Source organism: Vigna unguiculata, chromosome 2 (genome assembly GCF_037176805.1).
Source record: "Vigna unguiculata cultivar grain cowpea cultivar isolate G323 ecotype 2 chromosome 2, ASM3717680v1, whole genome shotgun sequence".
Lineage (NCBI taxonomy): Eukaryota > Viridiplantae > Streptophyta > Magnoliopsida > Fabales > Fabaceae > Vigna > Vigna unguiculata.
The window spans coordinates 6839489-6855715 of record NC_140793.1 but is presented as its reverse complement, the minus strand read 5'-3'; the positions used below and the strand labels follow the sequence as shown (position 1 = coordinate 6855715).

General features: G+C 34.2%; 1 protein-coding gene across 1 annotated transcript; it reads right to left on the bottom strand.

The window, feature by feature from the left end:
- Nucleotides 1-2003: 2003 nt before the first annotated feature.
- On the bottom strand, nucleotides 2004-6816 carry LOC114173896 (receptor protein kinase TMK1-like). Its single transcript, XM_028058563.2, has 2 exons — nucleotides 4020-6816; nucleotides 2004-2903 (listed from the first exon to the last, which is right to left on the bottom strand). The coding sequence occupies exons 1-2, from the start codon at nucleotides 6277-6279 to the stop codon at nucleotides 2377-2379; spliced, it is 2787 nt and encodes a 928-aa protein (XP_027914364.1). The 5' UTR covers nucleotides 6280-6816; the 3' UTR covers nucleotides 2004-2376.
- Nucleotides 6817-16227: the final 9411 nt, after the last annotated feature.

The window sequence follows — 16227 nt, the reverse complement described above, 5'->3', positions numbered from 1 at the left end:
TATGAAATATTAGAGAATATTTACATTAATAATTTTTTTTTGTAAAATATTACAATATGTTTTACATTAGTATCATTTTATAATGTTTCCTTAATTAAAAAAAAAAAGTATTACAACTTTTTTCAGAATGTTATTTTTCTATTAAAAAAATTACTAAATTTTCAGTAATAGTTTTATAACATTGTAATTTTTATTGAAAAAAATACTAAAATTATTTAACAACATTTTTATAACGTTTTCTTTCTATTAAAAAAAATGTTACTTTTAGTAACATTTTTACAAATGTTTCTATTAACATGTAAACAAGTTACTAAAAGTCGTTACCGAATAATAAAATATGTCTAACATTTTAAAAAATATTATTAAATAGCATTACTAATATTTTTCATGTTTTAGTAACATATATTTTTCAACGTTACCGGATGTCATATATATATATATATATATATATATATATATATATATATATATATATATATATATATTAGTTAAATTTCTTATTTGAAAGTTCTGTATTTTACCGTGCTGTGCTATTTGATTCTTGGTAAAAGATTGTTGTATTGTTTTCTACTATATTTTTTTTAACCTTGTATGTCCTTTCGACACTTTCTTTTAAATTATATAGGTGCAATAATACTTGTTAAAATATATATAATGCAATTTATTTTTATTAGTATACCTACCATATGTGGGTGTTATTATAACTTTGAGAGATGGTTGTCACATATTTGAAGGAGAATCCTTTATATAATATTTTGTACTTAGGCACTTCTCACATTTATGTGAGCCAAATCACAAATTTGTCGATAAATCTATGCAATTTTTTTCATACTATAGTTTCCACAATAATGTAGGTGTAGTCACTCTTTTATGAAGAATCAAATGGAGTAGAAGAGATTAGTAAGCTTTTTCCTTTGAATGGTTGCTATAATCCAAACCTTCCAAAGTGCCAATATAACTTCTCTTTTGGAATTTTTGGAGTTTCAACTTTTCTTTAGCTCAGAAGACTTGTTCTTTGTGTCCAAGTTTTTTTTCCTTTAAAATTCTCTTGAATTTTCTAGTCATTGAAGGGAGTTAATTATTTAAAAATCGACTTTGTAATAAGATCTTTAAATAAATAGTGAATTTGTTTTCAATAATTTGTAAGTTTGACTTTTAATTGATTACGTCAATAATAAATACAAGTGTATATAGCGCGTGCATAATATTTTTTATATGCAGTTTTGTTAGAAAGTCAACTCATTATATTAAGTACTAAAAATGTATTAAATGTTTCAATTAACAAAATAATGAGGAGATAAATTAATTTTACCATCTTTATTTGCATTTATTATTTAAAAATTAAAGAAAAATGTATTGTGTTAAGGGAATAAAACTTAGGGCTGTAACAACTCTGGCAATGACAATAAACTTTTCTGTTTGGCCCTTGACGCATTTGGTCACTAAAACTAGGTCAGAACAGATTTACATGTACAAAACTTATGAGTTAATCAGTTTATTTTGTCTCATAATTAAAGGATTTGTTGGCCTATGAGCTAATTTATATAGATTTTAAAAAAATTGTAATTGTTTTTTTCAAATTTGAGTTCTTGTAAAAATAAGAATTTACTATAATTATAAATATATTACAAGAAAAATTTATAGATTAATAATTTACCATTCATTACAAATAAATAAGAAAGTATATTATGAAAAAAATATATTAAATTGAATCTTGAAATTTCCCATTCACTACCATATTTCTTTTACTTAAAACTTCAAAAAGTATTGTTTTGTATTCCCAATGTCCACAAATTCGAACAATGAAACCATTTCTTCGGCTCAAAACCCACTACTAATCAAATCACACCATATTTCACTTGAAACAACAACAAAAATTCCAAACTTTTCAAATTTCGTAAAAGCATTCACCAAAATTTTCCAAATTGTAAGCAATTCAAATCCCTTCCCTATTCTTCTTGATCCATTCCAAACACCAAAATATTTGAGTTAAAGATGAACAGTTGAATCACAGGAATGCTTCTATAATTTACACTGAGAGTAATAACATGGTTTACATCATACAATAGCATAGTTGATCATGAAAAGCATACTCATATCCTGTTTCTGATGCTAACTGCAATGAAGTCCAAAGAAAGAAAACACAAGTTGAAGCACTTGTTCAGCATCTCCGGCTTCTTGCATCCCATATACTGCTAAATTTAAAAATCCAAAAGCCAACCAAAAACCATAAAGGAGTACAAGGTGTAGTAGTATAACTCCAACTATAGACACTATAAAGTATAAAAACCAAGCCTATAAAAAGAGTTCCAAAGTTTGGTGGTGAAGGAGTAAAAGAAAATAGACAGAAGCAGTGCTGCAAATGTAAATCAAACTTCATCTTCCATCAGAGGAATTAAAAGAATTAGCAAATCCAAATGGCCTTGTTGGTATGCTAGACTGTGTATTTTCTTCACTGTTAAGCATTGATGAAGAGATATCAAAGGTGTTCCTTCCTTCAAAAGCTTGCCATTTTCTGAGTGCTTGGGGCAAGGTCATGTCCAAGTCAATTCCATAAAGGTCTTCATCATCTGTCTCAGAAGGCTTCCAAATTTCGACAAGAGGGGCCAAAACATTTACCACATGGCTCATGTCTGGACGCTGGTGAGGCTCCCTTGCACAACAGTGGCCAGCTAACTCAGCCACAGTCCTACAACTGGGTAAGGCCTCCTCATCAATGCACATTATGGGGTCAATAATCTTGTCAAAAGAGTCTTTGTTCAGTAGCATCCTCCTGAACCATGTAACAAGGTGCACATTCTCTTCTGGTTGGCTGTTGTCAATTGCTTTTCTTCCTGTTATCATCTCCATCAGAATAACTCCATAGCTGTAAACATCAACCTTTGTTGTAACTCGTCCAGTCACTGCCAGTGATACCATTTTAGTTAGCAAGGAATTGCACAAAAAGGAGGAAAGACTAATGATCATGGACTGCAGATTCTAATAATCATTGGAGAAGAAGATTACAATGTAATTGGTCTATGTAATATAAAGAACTAATGTACACAGTTTCTGATAAAGCAAGCCACAGACATTGTAATTTACAAAGGAAAAAAATGTTCTTAAGAATATGTACCTTTTGTCATTCTTACACTTTTCAATTGGTAAATTAGTCCGCCAGTTTTAAAAAGTATGTGAATTTAGTCTTTTCTGATACTAAAACTTGCTATCCAGTAACGTTCTTAGTTGGAAAAAGAACCAAGTTCATATGTTTTTCTAGAGTTTGAGGAATGATTCACTAATTTGAAAGTACAGTAACCTATACAAGGATTAAAAGGGCATATTTATATTTAGATCATGTTGTTCCCTCTTTCTATATGCACCGTAAGACATTCTAATGATCATTGTTGAAGAAAAAAACCACAATGTAATTGGCGTAGTGATTTATTTTAATATATAATATGAAGCAACCATGGTACATAGTTTTAGATAACTATGAACTAAATGTCAAAGATGAAAGTAGAGGCAACACCATAAGGGTTGCAAATTGACTGTACAGGCTTGCAAATCAAACAAAACATTTCAATGGTTTTTAGGAGGCACACAGAAAAGAAAAACTAAGTAAGAGTCTTAAGTCGTTTTGTTATCTTCATACTAACATTTAATAAACAATCTGTCATCGTTGTTTTCTCAATACTGTTGTTTCCAGGACAAAATTTGAGAAAAAAGTTATACTGGTTAGAGTTTTGCAAACAATCTTTTTCTCCATAGCTTATTCATTATCTCCAGGGATTCATTCATATGAGAGACACCAAAGTAGAAACCTATAGCACCAATAAGTGCCTACATGTTGCAGATTCATCACGCATTCTACTATCTACCTTGGGCATTCTACCTATATAACCTGCTTAAATTATATGTCAATGCTTGATAAGAAAATTTCACACATGACATGCAGAACAAATAGTTCATTCCTGAACTTTTTCAGATGTATTAACTGTATGCAAAACAAAGTTTTCAAAAGCAATTTAAATTTCTACCTGCATACTCTGGAGCCAAATATCCAAAAGTTCCAGCAAGCCTGGTTTCAAACGAGGTCTGTCCTTCTGGAGCAAGCCGAACCAATCCAAAGTCTGAGACTTTGGCCCGCATATCATCCCCGAGCAAGATGTTTGATGGTTTTAGATCCCTATGGATAAAAATTTGCTGTGCCAAACCGTGAAGATATTCAACACCTCTGGCAACATCCAAGGCAATGGAAAGCCTTCTCTTCCATTCCAATGGCTGTATTCCTTGCTCTTTCCAGTCAAATAGATGCTTACTGAGAGGACCCTGAGGCATGTATTCATACACAAGAAGCTTCTCATTTCCATCCAAGCAGTGGCCTTCAAGTGCAACCAGATGTCTGTGTCTAACCTTAGTGAGTACTGCAATTTCAGACTCAAACTCAGTCAGCCCCTTCTCAACCATCATTCCACATTCCATCCTTTTCACTGCAATTTTTGTTCCATCGTACAACTCCCCTTTGTATACAGTGCCAAAACCACCTTTCCCCAATATGTTTGCCTCACTGAAATTGTTCGTAACTTGTCTCAAAACTTGGATTGAAATAACCATATTCCCAGCTTCCACATGTTGAGCAGTACTAGTTGGACTAATTACACCGATTCCTCCTCGACTACCACCACCACCACTAACACCGGCACTAGCATCTGCAACACTTATTTTCAAAGTACTTCCATCTCCAGAATAACGAGGATGTACCACTATTGCACTAGGACCTTGAACTTTGCCTGCTTGCTTACGTTTTCTGCCATACATAAGAAATATAAAAGCCACCAAACCGATTAAACTGATACCTCCCAACACAGTGCCAAGAATTGCTGCAGTATTATTTTTCTTAACTTGACCATCAGATTTACCCCCAGGACTTGAGCCAGGCGGGGCTTGAGGCTTATCCTTTCCAATGTCAGGATTTCCTGCAGTCTTCACAACTACACCCTCACGAAAAGATGGCACCTTGCCGTGCAATTGGTTATTGGAAACATCCAATTCTACCAGACTAGGCATGCTGGTGAGTTCACTTGGTATGGTACCAGTGAGGCCATTGTTGGGAAGAAGCAGCTTTGTCACAGATGTAAGCTCAGCAAAACTGGGAGAAATGTTGCCAGAGAGATTCATGCTCTGCAAGTTGATCACGGAAACGTTACCATTTGAGCAAACAATCCCCAACCAATGTTGACCACAGGGATCATTCCCCTTCCAACTTTCAGCAAGTCTCACAGGGTATCCAAAAGGTTCAACTGCAGAAAGTAGAGCATCCACAAGAGGACTGCATGGCTTACCAGCCTCCCCTGTGCAAAAACTATTGATCCCCTTGTCTAAATCATTATCAACCTTCACTCCATCTTTGAACAATGGAGGAGACCCTTGAAGCAAGTTATTGGTCAAATTGACTACTTTAAGAGCAGGAAGAGCGGTGAGAGAGGGTGGAACAACCCCAGTTAACTGGTTATCCCTCAAGCTAACATCATATAGTTGATCATGATGCGATAAGTCCGGTATAGGACCTGTGAACGAGTTACCGTGCACCCAAATTTGTTTCAAATATGTCATGCCCTTTAACACATCAAGGGTGCCATTGAGTTTACTATTACTTTTCTGACCATTCACCCAAAGTGTCTCCAAAGAACTGCCAGAAAAGGTTGCAGGCAACCCTCCTTCAAGAGAATTAAAACTCAAGATAAGAGAAACCAAACCTGGGAAGGGACCATCTTTACCAAAAAAATCTGGGATTTTCCCCACCAAACCAGCACTGGTTGCAGAGAAACTCCTGAGAGCCACACAGTCCTTGAGGTTATCAGGAATCCCCCACGGGGAAAAAGGGTTGTAGCCAATGCTCACATACTGCAAATTGGTCATGCCGGCGAAGAAATCACCCGGTAAGGACTGGAAATTGTTGTGGTGGATGAGCAGAACCTCAAGGGACTTCGGCATGTTAGGAAATGGCCCAGTTAACTCATTGTTCATGCACTCAAACCGTGTCAACTCCGAGAGCTGCGCCAGTTCCTTAGGTAGAGAACCTTGCAGACTCTGTCCCCCAATTTGAATTGCAGTGACCCTTTTCATGGCGCTGCACTTGACGTGTTTCCATTTACACACATCTGGGTCATTCCATTGAAGACCACTGGGTTCATTGATGGCCTTCTTCAATTTGTTCATCACAGCATCATCTTGACACCACGCACACTCAAACCCCACACAGAACAACAACACAGCAAGCCACGAAATAAAACCCATACGGTCACGATGCGGTTTCCTCACAATTCTCGAAATTGCAGAAAAGAATGGTCTCGATGACTCCAAAAATCTCAATGTTACCGCGGTTGTGATAACTCCAAAAACGTTGATCCTGCACCCACCCAGAATCACGTTCTTGGACTGCTTTCCAAAACCTTGCACACTCTCACAGATAGCGGAAGAAGGTGGTTAAAATTTGTAAGCAATGGAGACAGAAGAAAAGGGAGAAGAAACAAGAAGAAAAGAAAGATTTTTGTTTTTTTTTGTTTTGTTTTCTGTGATCAGTCACTCACACAGCATTGTGCACTCGATAAGGATTCCCCAGAAGGAAAGAAAGGGAATTTTATTTTGGAATGTGATAAAAAGATCGAAAGAAAGATTCGGGGTTGGGAGGGAATTGGAATATAAATGAAGGGGCGAAGAAAGAGCGAATAAGAAGAAAGCAGAGAAGGAGTTTGGGTTTGGGTTTGAGGTTTGTCACACACAACAGAACATGCCATGAACATGAACACGAACGATGGAACATGCGTATGGGACCCACTTTCCTCGAATCGGTGTTTTTCTAGGTAACGCTTTCACGTTGGGGTGTAGTAAATAGTTAAGGATGAGTTAAGTAGAGCGTGTTTTTTTGGTGGGTTGGTGCTTCGTGAGTTGGAATTTTAATTACGGTTTTTAATTTTAATCCGATTTGTCCAACAAACATACGCTAGAGCCACCAACTTTTCTTTCTTGTTTTTTTTTTTTTCTCATTACCCTTTCCAATATTCTTATCCTTTATTTCTATAAACAATTCAACGTTAATCTTTTTTTCTTCTCATTTTATCTTCAAATTAATGCATATTTATTAAAGGAGAGAATTTCAAAAATCTTTTATGTTTATTGTTATTCTTGTTTTATCTGAAAGAAATTGCAAAACGAAGAGAAAAAAACTGATGTTTTTGTTCATTACATTAATAACCGTAATTTTAGTTTATCAAACAAATTTAAATTGATTCGTGTTTTCGGTTTTTAATTAAAATTTTATATTCTTTTACAATGGTATATCGATATAATCTTTCTCTTTTAATAAAAATTACCTTAATTAACTAATACAAAGAAAAGCAATCCGAGAGAGAGTGTACTTTTTCTTTTATTTGGAAAATTACCTTAAATGACTCTTATTAAAGGTAAAAAAAAAAAAAAAAAATTAAAGTTACGGGATTCGTTGGATTTCTTGAGTGATGTGTATTCAATACAGGATTAAGAAAATATGTGAAGAGATTTGTTTTCAGTATTTTATTATTTTGAAATGTTATAGAAATTATTATTGTGGTCTTATAGTCAAATTACAGAGGAGTTTTTTTCAACAAATCAGCGTGAATTTGTATTTATCGACCATATTTAAACGTTAATTTTAAATTGTAATGCATAAAATAATAAAAATAATTATGATTAAGATAATTATAAGCATGTGCCTAATGGGATATAAATAATTTAAAATTCACTTTAATGAAAAAAATCTTAAATGTATTCTTCAGCTTTCTTAAAAAATTTATATTTTATAATTAATATATATATATATATATATATATATATATATAGAGAGAGAGAGAGAGAGAGAGAGAGATTTATAACCTCAATAAGCTAACTTTATTTGACTATTTAAACTGCTTTCAACATACGAAAATATTCTTTTAAGATATTTCAAAGTAATTTATTGTATGAAATATTAAATTATTAACTACAAAGCTATTTCTGCTAATTTGAAGTAATTTGGAAATAATTTAATATTTTATTGCTAATATTAGTATTTGAATATATCTTTATAATTTTTGATTTGTGTATCTATTCTTTAATTACTAATATTTTATTACATGATACATGTAAATATTGTATATTACGAAATTGTAAAAATAAATTTAACATAATAATAATATTTTAAATTAAAGAATAAATTCATTAGAATATTTTTTGAAAATAAATAAAAATTGAAATTGATTAAATTAATATATTTATATTAAATCAAATGTCTTGTCCAAATTATATATATATATATATATATATATATATATATATATGCAACTTTAAAAAAAAATACTAAAAAATTTAATGAAAGTGTAATTATTTCTAAGAAAATTAAAATTAAAATTATATAGTAATATTAATAAAATTTATGTACTTATATCTTTTTTATGCTATTTTATATTACTAACTAGTTTATCAATTGATTTTACGAGACATTTATAATTAAATAAGTTATTTTGTCAATTCAAAAGTTATAAACTATAAATATTCATCAATTAAATAATAACTCATAAATTATGAATTAAGTTATAAGTTGGTTTTTTCAAATTAAGTATAACAACCTTCAGGGAGAATGATTTTTTCTTCTCTACCCTATTTTGTCATTGAAGCCAATTTTTAACGGTAACATTTTTTTTCCCTTCTTTCTTCTTCAGTTCTTACTTGGCTTTTGTCTTCACTGCTACAGAAATTAGAATTAATGCTCAAGTTTTGATCCAGTCTACGAATAAAGGAAAAACAAGTACGGGTGAAACTCTTTCAATTCCTTAAGAGAGCTTCTTACAAGGAAAATTTAGTCTTTTTCGGAAATTTGAAAATGGAAATTTATTTTCCTATGTTTAGTGTATGCTTTTTAAAAACAACATTTCTAGGAAACTGTTTTCCTATAGTGTGTTTTTAGTTAAGTTTTTCACAAAATTATTAGTCCAGAGATGATGAAAATCTAACTTTGTTAAATTCAAATTTTAATAATATATATATATATATATATATATATATATATAATATAATATAATATAACATAAAATAGTATAATATAGACTAAAGTACTAGTTTGATCTTTTGTTTTTTTTATTCAATTTGATCTATTTTTTTCGATTAAGTTTCATTTTTTATTAAATCAATTCAATTAGGTCCTAATTGTTAACGATTGAGCTGTACGAAGACTTTCTTTAAGTGGTTGCCCACCATAATGGGGGAGTTTGTAAATAATAGTGACGAAAACAATAATATAGTCATGTGATCCAGATAAATAAAGCTATTTTGAGGTATTAAGCACACTTAAGATATCCCGGTCTTACCGGTTACTACTTGCGCGACTTGGTACATTTAAGTCTTAACAAGAGTTGGATTGAGTTTGAGGGTTAGGATTTGAGAAATAAGTAGGATTTTTTTTAGTTAGGGGATTGGGCAGTAAATAAAGGTCTTGAAAATATTAATGGACTAGCTGACGTTGATGTTGATTGTGATGTAGATAATGTATTGGAAGATAATTTATGGGAGGGTAATGTGGAAGTTAAAGTTGGAATTGTTGAAGAAGACATTGGTGGACCATTTGCAACTTCCACCCAAAAGATAAAAAAAAGTAGTAGGGCAAAAGAGGCAGTTGAGGAAGACTATGAATTACTTGATGATGAGGATGGAGGATTGAGGAATTATGAAAATGTCCAACCCAACATAAATGATATAGGACAGTCTGATAATGAGTGGGAATCAAAAGATTTGGATAATAGTGAAGAGAGTGAGACATCTTCAAGCTTGCTTGTGGATTAAGGAAGAAAATATGGATTGGCAAAAGCATTTGATAAAGAGATGAATTGATGAAGGTGTTTTTGGAAGTGTGAAGTGTTGCTCTCAAGAGAGGTTGTGCCAACTCACACTAATTGAAAAAAAAAAACTTTTTATAGTGTCTTTTAATACTGATTATAATCCATTAGGTATAAAAAGTGGCACGATGACATAATTGTAAATAAGATAACATTTTTTATACCCATTATAGTTATAACATGTATCGAAAGTGGGTGCGGTGACATTTTTGTAATAAAGAAGAAAACTTTATATACTGGTTCTAGTTATAACCGGTATAGAAAGTGGTTTCGTATTTTTTTTTTAATTTATAAACACAATCATACACTGAAACCCTCCAACATTCGAAACCCTTACGGTAGAACCACATACTCCAATTGTGATTCCTCTTTTCCCTGGTCAGGCCACCTTCGCGCAACCTTGCCACTAGGATGTTGCCACTGCGAGTTGATGCTGATGACTATCTTCGTCAGTGCAAGTTCTTCTTCTTCTCATAGTGAGGCTCAATCATTGGTGGAATCAGCCACCGAGGTTTCTTCGTAACACTATGAGCTCTACACCCCACTAATCACATATATCTAACACCAAAACTTGAGGTTTTGTTCATCTATCTTAGCATTAGCCACTACAACCTCAAGCGTTCACTACAAGCCTTACCAAACTATCGTGATTCAACCGCTTGCCATTTCTCCTGCGCACATGTTGTTGTGAGCATGCTTGGGTCTCTTTTACTTGTGCCTCAACATATTCACCCATGGATAGGAAACATTACCCAAGTAAGGAGTTGCACCACAACGAACAAGGTATAAGGTCACTGATACTTCTTTATCCATTTAGTTCGTTATTAGTGTTGTTGGATATGCTTTGTGTGTCATTGGAACTACACTACCTAGTTGGGTTTATTAAGCTTGTTGCCGGTAATACTTTGTTCACTAAATTAGAATATTTAGCTTCAAGAACATTAGATCTGGTGGAGAAATCTTGGTTTTGTATGTTACTATTGTTTAAGGATGTCTGTAAGACCCTAGAAATTTAATTAATTAAATAATTAATTAATTAATAAATGCGAGTAGTAGAAGCCATTATGACAATTAATGTTAGCTTTTATGATGTATAATAGTACTAGCTCAAGTGGTTGAGTACTTAGACATGTTGAAAGGACTTGAGTTCGAGTTGTTAATGCCTTTAATAATCATTTCCGTTTTTTGGCAATCAATGGACTTAATTCTTAGGTTAGGAATTGGTCAGAGAGAGGGAGAGTGTGGTTTGTGAGTGCCAATTCGTGGGGACTGCTAGGGAGGTTTTTCAGAGCATGAAAATGTGATCAAAAGAGATTGTGCAAAGGCTAGGAAGGGTCTTGAAGTTAAAGCAACGTTTGGAATTCTTAGAATGCTTTGGAACGAGATTTTCAGGTTAAGGGAGCTCTTTTATGTGTATAATTGTTTTATAATGTTTGTGTTGTATAATGCGTGCATGTGATGCTTTAGTATGATCAAAACCTTTATTGTTCTCATGTTTCTGGAATTTTTTCAGAAACCGCCTTGCGACATTGAAGGTCCGCCAGGCGATGCATGAATTATGTGTTGTTTTATGAGTTTTTGTGATGAACTGCCTGGCAGCAAGGATAACTCTGTAAGGTGACGCGAACACTGCGCAAACAATGTTGTTTTTTGTACTTTTCACGCAGCAGGAACCGCCGGGCGCTGGTCTTATACCGCCAGGCACCAAGCTCTTGATATCTGGGCACTAGGCACCACACATTTTTCTAGTCTGTGCAGTTTCCGTAAAACTACGTTTCCCAATTTCTTAATTGTCTGATTTAGGTGAAATTTTGACAGGCGCTTCCTAACGTGTTGTTATTCACTTTGAATGGTGGAGATTTGCATTGGATGTCTGCAGCTAGAGATATACATCATTCATTATTTGGTTGTTTATTTATCTAATTGACTGAGGATGTTTCCCTATTCGTGATAATTTGATGATTGGGGGGTTTTCATGAACATGAGGGTTTTATGAGAATTTAGGGTTGGATGCAACGTGTGTTGTACAATTTATTACTTTGGCTATTTAATAAATGTATGGGTGAATTGAGTGCATGTGTATGCTGGAAAAATGATTGTATGTGAAGTAGGTGCAACTGGATGATTTAATCATGTATTGGAGGCTTAGGATCGTAATTAGGTGTAAGTTTAATTTTGGAATTCCTAGAAAACTAATGCATCGCCTGGCGGTACAGGTGTTGCTATCAGGCGATGGTAGTTTACAAATAGATGTTTGGGCTGGTTCTGGGGCAAACTAACATTGGGGTCATTGGGGAATAGTTTTTAGTACGAAAACTTGTATGATTGCATGATGCCTAAGTGTTCATGGGTAGGAATTAGGAATTAAATGAAACTTGACTTAAATTAAGTTGTGAAAGGAAAGAAAAAAAAATAGGTTTTGTTAATATCACCTTATCACTTGTATGCTTGAGAGATGTTAGAGAATGTGCGTGGAGGTATTTAACAGGTAGGAAGGACACAATAATAATGCTAATTAACTAATAAAAGGAACTTGTGCTTGGAATGGGAATTATGGGATTTTAATAAATCTAGAAATAGGATGTGATACCTAAAATTGGAAGTGGTAGTATATGTGTTGTGATATTTGTGTTATCGCATATATATTGGACTGCTGATATAAATATTCATGTTATGATGTACCTTTTTAATAACATTAAAGTGATGCTTACTTTCATGATGAAATGCTTAAGTGTTTATGTTGATTGGTACTTAGGAAAATGTTATGAGGAATTCAGTGGTATGGGAACTGTAATCAAATGAAATTGGTGTGCTAGATGTATGAATTCAATGTTTGGATGTGCCAGAACTCATGTTTTCGTGCCTAAACCAGTAGAATCTGAATTACTGGTATGGCATCTGGCGGCGGATATGCTTCCGCCAGGCGATAAGCCACAAACAGTGCGGTCACTAGACGAGTGGCGCCTGGTGGCAAGGGATTACCGCTAGGCGGTCTGGAGCACATATTTGCCTAGCGGCACTTAGGCAAGGCCAGACAATCGTGCAAGGGTAGGGGTTTGTTGTAGATGAATTTGCATGGACGATCTTGAAGGCTTGGTCAGGGATATCCTGGATTAGTTACGAGCGGGGAGGTTCGTAACGGAGATGTGAGATGTGTGATGGATACGGGCGGGGATGTCCGTATCTGTTGTACTCTTGTGTGGGGATACGAGCAGGGAGGTTCGTATGTTTCGTGCTCACACTTGAGGCTACTATGAGCAGGGAGGTTCATAGTAGGTGTTCACGCATGTTAAACTACGAGCGGGTAGATTCGTAGAGTTGGACTACGGGCGGGAAGGTTCGTAGAGTTGGACCACGAGCGGGCAACTTCGTGAAAGCATTGGAACCCCTAAGACCAGCTTGAGTATGTACCTTGTGTAGCGTAGTGTGCTTTTCTTGTTTTCGTTATCATGTTGTGATGTGAGACTTGGATCAGGAGATGTCGTGCCATGAGTGGGTAGGTTCATGGATGGTGGTGAACACGTGATGATATGAGCGAGGAGGTTCATATCCTGATACTCTCGTGTGGGGATATGAGTGAGGAGGTTCGTATGTTCCGTGCTCACACTTGAGAGATGCTACGAGCGGGGAGGTTCGTAGCTGGTGGATCACGTGTGTTGGACTATGGGTGGGGAGGTTTGTAGAGGCAAGATTACGAGCGAGGAGGTTCGTAAAGGCAGGACCACGAACGACTAGGTTCGTGGGAGCATCATATATCTTGAGTCCCTAGTTAATTAATTTTGTGAATTGAAGGTTGAAAAACCTTGGAAAATTAAGGTATTGGCCAAGAATTAACTAGAATAAAATAGATGGGTGAAACTTGATTTTATTAACTTATATGTTAACTATTTATGAGCTCACCTTATCTGTTTGTGTTTGGCGATGATTGTGTAATGCGTTACACAAGAGCAAATGATGTTTTAAGTGGTGCTGGTGAGACATAGCATCAGAGAGAGGTTTAGCTGGGAAAAACTTTTAGTTGAGTTTTATCATTATTGTTTTTATGAACTTTGTAAGCAGTGTTTTACTGATTTATGAATTTGGATATTGTATTGGAGTTTCATAACCTATGGATTTTTGGATAACTTTCGATGTAATAAATGTTTTAAAATTTCTTGTGTTTTTGGGAAGTAAAGTATAATAAATGAGGTTTTCATCATATTTCTTAATTTTATTACTTAAACTAGTAATATCCGACTAGGATGTTACAATGTCTGGTCTTCATTTCGTGGGCTCGAATTTGAAACCTGAAATTCAAATATAGATCTACAGTTGTATTTGGATTTGGTAATAGAGTAGTAGAAGAATCGCGAGCCATGTGGGCGTGGAGAAGTGTCAACAGATTATGTGTGGCCTGAAACACTCTTCAACTTCATATTTTTCCCTTTATCATCATAATTAGACCTCGAGGATACTTGAGAAAAAGGGAACATTGTAGTTTGTGTAGGAAGATGATTAATAGGGGTACAAATGGAGGAAGACAACCAACTTAGACCAACTCTAAAGCATGTCCAATGATGACCATTACGCTTTCTATACTAGTTGTGTCTTTTTTTAATCGGTATAAAAAGTGGCATTTTCTATATTGGTTCTAGAATCGGTATAAAAAGTGAAAACTTTCTACACCAGCTATATCTATAAAGTTTCAAAACTGATATAGAAATCATTTTTTATCGATATAAAAAGGCTTTTCTACACTAATGTAAATAGGAAGAAGGCTATAGAAAGCAAGATAGGGGAAAGCCTATCCTAAGGTGACTCATGACAAGTGTCTAGAATACATAAGTTACCATATGATTTTGACACTTATAATGCATAAATTGTTTGTATTTTAGAAGTAGATAACCCTTTTTAGCTTAAAATAACAAAATGAGGTATGGAGAATTAGAATTTCGTTAATTTAATGATATTTTGATTATTTTCACTAATTTTTGGAGGAAATCAGCAGTGGTGTAGCTAAGCCATTAGTGTTGAGAACTTAAGGTGGCAATGAAAGAATATGAATATTGGCCTTACAGATGAGCGACACTTAATGGTGTTGAACCACACAAGGAAACCCCTTGCATAAGGAAACTTAAAGCACCAAACAAAGTGGCTAAGCTTTTAAGGAAATAATTCAAAGAAGGAAAACTCAAAATGTTGATCACTAGAATAAAGGGTTGAGATGAAAGAAAACCCACCATGGGAGGAAACCCCTGTTACTAAGCACCACCGAATGAAGCTGAGCATTGCTAAAATTATTTATACATACAAGGCCTTGCCTCTAGTTTTAGGATTCCATTCTTAGCTTCTTTAGGCACTCTCTGTGTAACAAATTGTAACATCTTAGTGAAATGCATAAGAGGAGCAACATACTCCTATAGCTTAGCTATGTTGAGGTTGGATGTAATTGATTTTATTTTTATGTACTATTACCACTTAAATATTTATGTAGGACTTTATTCAATTGTTTGTATTTTGATTTATGTTTATTGCTTGGATGAATTAACAACTCATCTTATTTCACTAGTTTGGATTGAGTTGGAAGATTAGTCTTAAACTATGGTCCAATGAAATAATTTCATTCTTGTTAGAGGCTTGTACATGATCTAAAGGGTGGGTTGGATATAAAATCATGAACTTAAGGCAATAATTCATTCAATCAGGAGTGGAGGAATTCCACTGGGTCTGAAGTTCTTTGGTTCTAGGCAAATGGAATGGGCTTATATCTACCTTAGAGTAGTTCCAAGAAATTGAATAAATGACATACTAAGTACAAAAGATAAGTAGTAGTTTAGTAGAATAAGAGATAAAATCCAACCTCAACACGTATTTACCATTATATTTTTCCAAATCTTAGTTAAACTTTGTTTTTATGATCAACACAACTCCAACAAAAAATGGTCCATTGAATCGAGTAGTAAATATTGGACAATCTTAACAAATATTTATGGATACGACACTTGTTTGATACTACTATGCACCCAATTCACTTGCTGGAATTGGTTTCTACTCTAGCATCTCATCAACTCATAAAATGTTTATGTAGAAAATCCTACAGAGTTTCACTAATCATTCATGAGTGCGTTTATAAGAGGCGGGGTGAAGGGTGCTCCTCTATTTATAAGAGCAAATCTGAGCAAGGTTTCCCCAAAAAGAATAGGGAAATTCAAAATTAAAATTCAAAATTTGGAGCCAAGAGAGCATGCTTAGTGTGACTTGCCAGGCAAGGACATGTTTCTCACATGTTGTAGGCACACAAAATACCCCATGGAGAGCACACTATGAGCACTTAGAGTTACTTTAGGCCTAAGCTAGCCCA

Excerpts from the sequence above, each read along its gene's own strand:
- LOC114173896 (XM_028058563.2), bottom strand. The coding sequence starts at position 6,279 with ATGGGTTTTATTTCGTGGCTTGCTGTGTTGTTGTTCTGTGTGGGGTTT. Across the intron at positions 2,904-4,019 it reads TTTGGCTCCAGAGTATGCAG|TGACTGGACGAGTTACAACA; the intron begins GTAGAAATTTAA and ends TATCACTGGCAG.